This window comes from Monoraphidium neglectum, assembly GCF_000611645.1.
Source record: "Monoraphidium neglectum strain SAG 48.87 unplaced genomic scaffold scaffold01908, whole genome shotgun sequence".
NCBI lineage: Eukaryota > Viridiplantae > Chlorophyta > Chlorophyceae > Sphaeropleales > Selenastraceae > Monoraphidium > Monoraphidium neglectum.
The window spans coordinates 1-9490 of NW_014011720.1; the positions used below are offsets into that span (position 1 = coordinate 1).

General features: G+C 62.3%; 3 protein-coding genes across 3 annotated transcripts in view; 1 reads left to right on the forward strand and 2 right to left on the reverse strand.

The window, feature by feature from the left end:
• Positions 1-77: 77 nt before the first annotated feature.
• On the reverse strand, positions 78-475 carry MNEG_9358 (hypothetical protein; the record flags this gene model as incomplete). Its single annotated transcript, XM_014042168.1, has 2 exons — positions 78-95; positions 257-475. 2 exons carry the CDS (start codon positions 473-475, stop codon positions 78-80), a joined length of 237 nt encoding a protein of 78 aa, XP_013897622.1.
• Positions 476-2025: 1550 nt separating this feature from the next.
• Positions 2026-4406, reverse strand: MNEG_9359 (Esterase; the record flags this gene model as incomplete). The annotated part of the gene is made up of 7 exons (XM_014042169.1): positions 2026-2247; positions 2444-2536; positions 2784-3004; positions 3205-3269; positions 3530-3619; positions 3788-3842; positions 4001-4406. The coding sequence occupies 7 exons, from the start codon at positions 4404-4406 to the stop codon at positions 2026-2028; spliced, it is 1152 nt and encodes a 383-aa protein (XP_013897623.1).
• A 1497-nt stretch (positions 4407-5903) lies between these two features.
• The window catches only part of MNEG_9360 (hypothetical protein), a gene marked incomplete at both ends in the record, with an annotated part of 4178 nt that continues 591 nt past the window's right edge, over positions 5904-9490 (forward strand). Inside the window, 7 exons of the mRNA XM_014042170.1 lie at positions 5904-5968; positions 6202-6288; positions 6539-6805; positions 7090-7231; positions 7543-7598; positions 7824-7877; positions 8116-8217. Coding sequence (XP_013897624.1) covers positions 5904-5968; positions 6202-6288; positions 6539-6805; positions 7090-7231; positions 7543-7598; positions 7824-7877; positions 8116-8217 — 773 coding nt within the window. The remainder of the gene's footprint in view (positions 5969-6201; positions 6289-6538; positions 6806-7089; positions 7232-7542; positions 7599-7823; positions 7878-8115; positions 8218-9490) is intronic.

Below are 9490 nucleotides of genomic sequence, written 5' to 3' on the forward strand. Positions count from 1 at the left end.
GGCAAGGGCACGGTGGTCTGTGCGAGCTGTGTTGTGGTGTGGTGCGCAGCGCTAACGGAGTGAGTTGGTGCGCAGCGCTAACGGAGTGAGTTGGACTGCCAAGCGGTGCGGGGGGTGGGGCATTGAAAGCAGGGGCGCCGCCTGACACTCCCGTGCAAACAGCAGCAGCGGCGCCAGCAGCAGCGGCGCCAGCAGCAGCGGCGCCAGCAGCAGCAGCAGCAGCGGCAGCAGCGACACCAGCAGCAGCAGCGCCCACCTGTATCGTGAGGTTGCGGCTTGTGACGGCCGCGCCCGCCTTGTCCACAGTGACGCTCTGGCTGGGCAGGTTGATGGCGCGGGCCTGGAAGTCTGTGCGAGTCTCATTTTGGGCCTTGGGCAGCTTCTTCCCGACCTTGTGCTTGACCTTTTTGAAGTCAATGCCGACGCCAGGGTTGCCCCCCTTGCCCTTCTTGCCCCCGCCAGCCTTCTTGCCCATCGCCGATTAAACCTGCACGAATCGATTCAACACACGGCACGAAGGAGTTGCAATCCGCTGGGCCTTTTCTCATGCGCGGTCGGCGGAGGTCTGCCAGGGGTCGCTGCATCAAGCAGCGGCAGCAGGGGCGGCGGCATGTGCAGGCACCGGCGGCTCGAATGGGCGCAGCAGCGGAGGTGATACCAGCGCATGTGCTTAACGCACCTTCTATATGCGCTCTATGACCCGGACAAAGAGGCATGCGTCGCGGAGATTGCAGTGTGATGTTTGCTCAAACAAAGGCTAAGACGTGCCTTCGAGCAAGAATGTGACCTCAAAGACTTGAAATACAAACCTTTGCCACAAATATGTATTACATGCGCGACTTGTGGACATTAGATCACCCGGTGACGGCCACCCCGACGGTGACAACTGCCCGAACTGCTATGTGTTGCAAACTGATGCAAAGCACACAGCATTTTGCTTCCCTAAACTAAGTGGGTGAGGCATGTGTAGAGTGAGCCACTGTGATGAGGGCATTGCAGGACGCGTTGACCATGCTTTGCCTCATTGCCAACCTGAACATTGACTGAAGGGTGCCTGACCATGTTTTATACCGCACAGCAAGCTGCACCGTTACGCCAAAGGCCCAGTTGTTTCGGATTCATAGCACACAGGCACTATCCTCAGGCCGTGGCAGACTGCAGATGCTTCGTATACTGAAGATTAATCAGCAACCGCTGCTTGGTTGACAACTGCTATCATGGACAGCAGCAGCAGCATCTTGCTAGGTAGCTTGCAATCCGGACCCAGAGGTAGCCAAGAAGGTAGAGTTTGGAAGCGCTGGATAGTTGTACAGGCTAACGAATGTCACATGGTGCCTTGCTCCCGTACTTCACTGACTGAAAGCGCACACAACAGCCTGGGCAGTAGCCACCATCCCCCTGGAGCGTATAATCCCCCCATTGGTGGTAACCCCGCCGGCATGACGGGGACAGCGCGCATGGTGGTGAGGAGTGCCTCTGGTTCTACCACCCGGAATCGTAGCACTACAACCCTGACGTCTCGACAACCTACATAGCAGGCGTCCAGCGTGAAGGTCACGCATCCTCTGACAGTCCCGCATTTGACCAGTACTCACACTTTAAACACTGCTTTGGCATCCCGACATGTGAGTTGCACCACCGTGTCGTTTCAGTCTGGGGGATACCAATTTAATGTGCGGTTACATTACATTTAGGCCATCAAATTGAAGGCAGCTTCAGTCTGCATTTTATTCCGCAATCTTGAGGCCTCATTCATCACCCCCAGCAAACTGCGATGTTGCTGGCAGTGTGCAGTGCGGTCATGTACAGCAAGCATGTGGAGACCGCACCCTGGTCAAGCAAGCCCAGCATCATGGCAAATCAGCATGCTCCAAAAGTATCAGGCATCCTTAAAGCTACACTTCACTGTACGGCATCATCAAATCACACCCTCCCCAAGGCGTGCTGTGATGGCTGATCGCACACGCTCTTCCTGTTTCCGTTCCGTAACGTCCCCAAATACACCCCGACAACGCACAGCGCCCGCTAGTTGGGCAGCTGCGGCGCGCCGCTCATCCGGTCGATGAACTGGAACATCGGCTCCTGCTTGACCCTGAGGCGCGGGAACAGCAGCATGGGCCAGCTGTGCACGCAGCCGGGCTCCTCCAGATACGTCGCCCTGAAGGCGCCGGGGGACCCTGATGAAAGGGACGCATCAGATGCGGCCTGCACCTTCTTTGCAAACGCCCGGATGTCGGGGGCCATGAGCTGCGGGTTTGGGGGGCGGGGGCAGGGCGGTCGCGGCGGCGGCGGGCTTGAGTGACCTCGACACCGCGCAGGGTGCTATGCGGCGAGCATGCGACCTGTCCATCGTGCCGGCCCGGCTTGTCGTAGGCTTCTCCCAACCACGCTGCAGGTGCGTCCTGCGCGCGTGGAGCGACGCCCTCCTGGCCAGGCTGCTCACCTCTGCCTCTCCACTTATGGTCATGATCTCCTGCTGGGCCAGCCCCTCGAAGCTCTCCAGCCGCGTGGGGGACACGTACGGCGACAGCAGCTCCTGAAAGTGGGCGCATGGGGTGAAATGGTGACACCTGGCTTGGCTTAACTTCCGGCCCCATTCACGACACAAACCTTTCCAGACCGGGGCCAGCTCTCGCCAGGGCAGGCCGGCAGCACTTGCAGGGCTTGCAAAGCCCTGTCCGCAGCCGTCTGCATGGCAACCCGACATCTCCCATCACTGTCCGCAAACGCCTCGGCAACGGGCGCGGTCCGCCAACGCCGCGGCGCTGCGCCCCGCCACGCACGTGCGAGTAGAAGAAGGGCAGCCCCTCGTGCAGCTTGTCGCGCGGCAGGTAGTCGTACCGCCCCGCGCCGCCGTCGTCCCGCTGGCTGAAGATGCTGGTCCCTGTCGCGTCCACGCACGGCGAAATGAGCAGCGCGCCCGCCGGCGGCCGCGGCAGGCGGCCGGTGTCCCGCAGGTGGGCGAGCCCGCTCACAGCCAGGTTGCCGCCTGCGGAGTCGCCACCTAGACGGAGGGGATGGGTGCGGCCGACATCGACTTGTCATGTGTGTCATGTGCGGCAGCGAGTTGCTGCATGCCCAAGTAGGCTGGGCGGCATGGGGAGGGGTAGGGCCTGCTGCGGAATGCAGCAGCAATCGGCCAGGCTGTGGGACTTGGGTGCGACGCAGGTGGATGCGGCGGGATCACCACAGCCGGCCGCGCACCGATGATGACGGGGGTGTCCCCGGACTGCTCCAGGAGCCACAGGATCTCAGCCTCAACGACGTCCCTGCATATCAGGGCGGCGCCGCGGTCGCATCAAGCGGTCAACGGGCGCCGGGCGCCACGACGGGGCCGGCCCGGCCCAGCCGGCCGCCATGGAATCGCCGACCAGCCTCCTTCCCAACCGTCGGGCCCCCACGCGCGCCCGCGGCGCCGCTCATCCAGGCGCGGCTGGTTTCAACGGCAGCATGCGGCGTAGCATTCGCTGCTCCGCGGCTCGGTGCACTGGCAACGCTTCGAACAGGGAGTGGGGAAAAGGGCCTGCACCTGGCTGCGGGGTATGGGTGCTCAGGCGCCAGTGGGTACTCCACACTCAGTATCTTGGCCGCGATGCCGCGACGCGCCAGCTGCTTCAGCCTGTGGCAGAGGGTTGCATGCGGTGCGCTCAGGCCGGCCGCCAGACGGCGCAGGGGCCGCCTTTGCACAGGCCTGTGGCCGATGGCCACGGATAGGTGATAAGGGTGCCACAAGGAACGCCACACGCGCGCGCATGCGCACGCAAGCACCCCCACGCGTGGCCCTCACCACCAGACGTAGGTGTTCTGGTACTGCCGCGCGAACCCGGCAATGAACGCGCCGCCTGGGCGCGCCGCGCGCGCGGGAGAGGGGGGGCATGCAGCTTTGTCGAGGTACGGAGCAAACGCGCAAGAGCGCACGCGCAACGTACATTACGCCCGCCTCGCGAGACTCCTGGTGCCATCATTTCCGCGCCGCTTCGACGCCGCCGCCGCGCCCCACCGTGGATGAACATCATGTTGACGCGGCCCCTCGGCTGCGCCGGCAGCAGCTCAGGCGCCAGCTCGTACCAGACGCTGCGGCTGCCCGCCAGCGCCGCCGGCGCGTCGCGCATCCCCGGCGGCAGCTTTAGGGGATTTGGGCAGACGAACTGGAAGAAGACGCGCCACACTGCGATGTCCCCATACTCAAGCAGGGCGCGGAGAAAGACGATGAAGAGCTCCTCCCGCAGCGGCCAGTCGTGGGCGCCGCGGAAGCCCAGCAGCCGCGCGGCAGCTACGCGCAGCGTGCTGGCGATTGCGACGGTTAGGAGCGGCGTGGCGTAGGCGGCGCGGCGCAGGCCCTTGCGGCGCGTGACGCGGCCGCCGGCGGGGACTGCCAAACTGCCGATGATGGGCCTTTGAAACATGGGGGGCCAGGCTGCCGTACCGCTCGGCGGGCACTCGGCGCCGCGCGGCGCGTCCCCGGTCGGCTCCTCGCCGCCGTGATCAGGCTGCGCGCGTGTAGATGTGCGGCTGGCGCCGCGCCGAGGTCCAGGCCGGCGCCACGGGTGAAGTGCCGACAGCGCGCCAGCGAGCGCAAAGTGTGCACACCGCTCGGGAGCAGAGCAGTGTCGCGGAAATGTGTCTGGCGTCCTGGCACAGGGCAAAAACATATACTTTTCACAGTATGTGTAACCAACGGATGGCGACACACACAGCGTTTGCTGGGGCTGAACAGTTCCTTGAAGCGTTTGGTCTCGACGGAGTGACACCTGGTGGCGGGGGCACGTAGACTTTTGCTGTATGATTGTGCAATTGGCCGCCAAATTTCGAAGTGCTTTGCGGCCTCGCCAACTGCTCTGCTGCTCAGCAGTGTTGGGGTGATAACAACACGACGGCAGCTGCCGCGCTGCACCGTGCACCTGTGTGACACAAGGTGGCGCTTGCGCAGCCTCACGATGTGGTCTGACCCCATCGGATGTGACAGAGTCTGTATAAGTATATTGTTACACCAGCCTGGGCTCTGGTGCACAGCTGTACAGCTGGTGAAAGTTAAGACCGGTTTGGTCTGCGCTCATGTAACCAGGCCTGCGTCTCTGTTCACTTGAAGGTGGAAGGGCGAAAACAATATCAATTAACCTACGTTGTAAGCTATTTATCATGCATGCATCGTATCAGGAAAGTTGATCAGCTTTGGCGTGTGGCCCCCCCGCCCATCATTTGCCGTGCTCCATTCCGCATGTCCTTGTCAAAAAACGCCAGCATGTAGGGCAGACCCCTTGAGAGTTGCAAGGATTGCTGAGAATTGAGACGCTGAGCACCAACGGATTTTGTGGAAAATAAGCTACAGGTCAGGGCACAACCCTTAGAGAGTTTGTTTTGCCGGGCTGGCCCATTGCGCCTCTCTGTTCGCACTATTGATAACATCAGCCTTTTGCATGCTGTAGGATGCAGCTACCGCGACATGCCCCTGCTTGAGATCCGGTTTCAATCATCACCTCAACAACTTCCTTTCACACGTTCCAACTCCTCATGTTGTCACTCTCGGCGACGCCGCACTTGCCGCACGCCAATGATCTACCAGCTTGCGATGTGTGGTGCCAAGATGCAGAGCGATTCATTCAGGAGCCTCGCTGATTTCTGTGCCAATCATTTTGATGCTCCCGGTGGAGGGCACGCAGTGCCAACCAGGGCTCGCCGGAGAGCACAGCGCCACTGCCGCCATGCCGGCTCGCCGCCCCGGTGATACCCCGCCTTCTCGTAACAGCAGATGTTCCGCTCATTTCAATTTGCAGTTTCTGGCATCACACACAATCTTACACCGCACGTGTGGGTCGTCGGCCCGCCCCGCATAAAGATGGGATTGTGATCTGGGCAGGGCGGCAGCTCTGGAAACACGCGAGTAAAGTACGATGGCTGTCGCAATGACACCGGAGGTGCTGGAGGAACGGCTGGCTGAGGCGCGGCAGAGCTACAAGCTCAATGTCGGGTAAGCATTGACCAGGCCGGACGAGAACCCGCGGAAAGGAGCCAAAACGAATGCACTCGTGCATTTCATGTACTTGGGTGTTTGTGTGTGGGTCTAGGACGTCTGTGCGCTGGCGGTTGTTGCGGCGCACGACGATGCAGCACACCGCTGCTGCTGGTGCTCTGCTGCACCTCCCGGGTGTGCCTTGGACCAGGACCACGTTCGCGGGCACGCCCGTTGCCGCTGCGGCGCAGGTATGCAGGCCTTGCGCAGCTGCCGTCTGGGTTTGCGGAGCTGGTCAAGAAGCACAACCCGCACATCCTCGAGCTGGAGCTGTCGAGGTGAGCCGGCGAAATTTCAAACTGCTGCTGTGCGCACTCCTCTCCTCGGCAGGGAGGAACCAGCAGCTCAAATGCAGGGTGAACACTCAGCAGTGGTTTGCGTTGAATGGAGCGCCGACACCGCCGCACCGCTGGCCGACAGCAGCACGCGCATGCCCAATCGCAGCCGGACGCGACTGCTCGCCGCGCCGCAGCATGCGACGTGCTGCACTCACTCACTCGGCACGAGCCATGCATCCCCGCCCCGCAGCAACAACCTGACCGCCGTCCCCGACGAGCTGTCAGAGTTTGCGCACCTGCGCACCCTCCGCCTCAAGTACAACCAGCTGCGGAAGCTGCCGCCAGTCGTCGCGCAGCTGCCAGCCCTGACGGTGCTGGAGCTGGCCGGCAATCAAATTGGGAAGCTGGACCCGGGGATAATCTCAGCAATGGTATGTTTGAGGGAGCTGGATCTCAGTGGCAACCAGCTGCTGGAGCTGCCGGCCGCGATCTGCCGGCTGCCAAAGCTGGAAGCTCTGTTTTTGGAAAACAACAGGCGGGTTTGGGGAGCCAGGGGTTGCGGTACAGATCGGGCTGTTGCCACATGCGCGCACATGCGACGGGCCCGATGTGCTCTGTACGCCATGCAGGCGGGCCCAGTGCGAACCGCGCGCTCCTGCGGCGCACGCTCAGCCGCAAACGCTTTGCAGCTAGTGTGACAGCCTGGCACAGGGCACGCTCACACGCGGCGGTGTGGGCACCTGCAGCCAGCCGTTTGCACACTGCACATCTCTACATGATGCTTACAAACGCGCTCCGCAGGCTGGAGTCCCTGCCAGAGGAGATTGGGGAGCTCCCAGCGTTGGTGCGGCTCAACGTGTCCACCAACGCGCTGCGCACGCTGCCCACGAGCATGGGGCGGCTGCGAAAGATCCAGCGCATCGACGCGGCAAACAACATGCTGGTGTGTGGCTGCAGCTGCAGCCTTGATGTTGGGCCCTGCGACCGCCTCGTGGGCGGTGCTGCTGCCACCGGCCTCGCATGTGCCAGATCGAGCCTGCTGCCGCAATTGCGTGCAAAGGTGTCACCTCGCCTTGACGTGGGGTATCGTACCGCTTCAGCGGCGCATAAATGTGTGCATTTGTCTGTGTGCAAGTGTGTGTGTGTGTGTGTGTGTGTGTGTGTGTGTGTGTGTGTGTTTGGAGGGGGGCGGCGTGTCTGCCAGGGTCTCGTCTGAGGGTGTCACAACACTGCTGCTCCGCTGCGCCGCGCCAGGTACGTGTGCCGCCCTCCATGGGGCACCTCAAGACCATAAAGGAGCTCAACCTCAGGTGCGGCCAGACAGGCTTGCTGTGGCTGGTAGCGCAAGCGCGTGCGCGCCACTGACTCCAGGTATGGGTGCAGAGGGGGCTGAAGCCTCGCCGTGTGGGGCGACGGGCGATGTTTGGACGGGGCGGCGCCCTGCTGGCTGCATCGCCGCGCTTGGCGCGGGCCTTCTCTCCTGGATCGCGCTGACCTGGCGGCCCTGCTGTCCGTGTGGGACGTGGCGGTTGCAGGTACAACAACCTGGATGAGCGGTACAAGAGCAAGATAGAGGAGGGCCTGTCAAGGTGGGAGGGGAGGAGGTGTGGCCGCATGCACGCTGCACACGCTGTGGCCGCACTCGCTCTGCGCATGCTGCCCGCAACGGCTCCGACATGCAAAAAAACGGGTGTGCATGCATACGTCGCGAGGCCAACGGCTGGGCTGGAAGCTCCAGCTCGGCGACCAGGCGCCGGTGGAACCAGCCGCGCCGCGCCATGATGCTCATCCTCAAGTGCAGCGTGGCGGCGCCCGCGCCCGCGACAGGCTATTGTCCTTTCTGCGGGAGGAGGCGGAGCGCGAGCGGCTGGAGGAGATTGAGCGGCTCAAGCCCATTGGGACGCAGCTGGGACCCTACACGGCCTACAGGTGCGGCATTTGGGAACCTGGGGATGCCGGGGTTTGAGGTGCAGATAGTGCGTGCAGGGCAGGGGCGCAGGGCGCGTACATTTTGGGGTAGCGGCTGGTGCACTGGCCCTGGCTGGTGTTCATGCCAGCCGGCGGTCCTGCGCGACGGCAGGCCCCGCCTGTGAGCAATGCACGTGTGGCTTGATATGAGCCCAGACGCTTGCGCTGCGGCGGAGCGCGCTTGGCCACCGCGAGGGGATTTGCACTGCCGGCTCCGACGTGCATAAATAAATGTGGCGCCGGCTCAGGTGCAAGGCGGAGGTGGGGCAGGTCCTGCGGCTGGAGTTTGGAGACTTTGTGGTCGACAACCGCTGCTGGATACGCAATGGGCACACCATGACGCAGGTAAGGGTTAGGGGCCGCAGTGAGGGGGCGAGGGGAGGGCCGACGCACAGTGGCAGGGGCTCTCCCTCTGCGACCAGCCTCGCCCTATGCCCGTACAAGGCGCGAGCTCTGCTCAAACTGCGAGGGGGGGAGGCGTGCGAAGATGAGACCGCTTGTAACACGCTCAAATCCCAAATTACAAAGCCCTGTGACTTGTGTTTCACTGGTAGTTGAGGGCGCGTTCACGTCAGTGTGCGCGTACACACCAGGACATACACACACATCACATCACAACGCACACTTGCACAATCACACACACGCACACACGCACCCACGCACACACCTGTCCACCAATACCAATCGGCACACGACGCCGCTGTGTTGGTAATACCAACACCAAATCTGTTCGCGCAAACGTAGACCAGAGTGGCCCACTTTCTATGAACCACCATCCTGCCAATCTCCAATCCCTTCAAAGGTCAACCACAAGATTTATATATTTGGGGGCGTCCTGGTGAAGGACGGCTCCTGCAGCAATGAGCTCTTCTGGATGACCACTGAGCGCATGGAGTGGCACAGCCAGCCGACGCGCGGGGACAAGCCCTGCCCCAGGCAAGCGCCATGTGCCGGCTTGGGCCGCGCGCGATACCTGTTCATACCCACCCACCCACCCACCCTGACAGCGCTGGATGCCTGGCTGCTGTGCACGGGTTTGCGTCCCTGCGTCAGGGTCTAAGCACTATTCCTATCCAGGACATGCACAGCAGGTTGCATGCCGCTTTTGAATGTACAGGCCCAGATTTTGACTAGGTGCACACCTACTTGGGGGCACATGCGCGCACACACACACACACACACACACACACACACACACACACACACACACACACACACACACACACACAAAAAC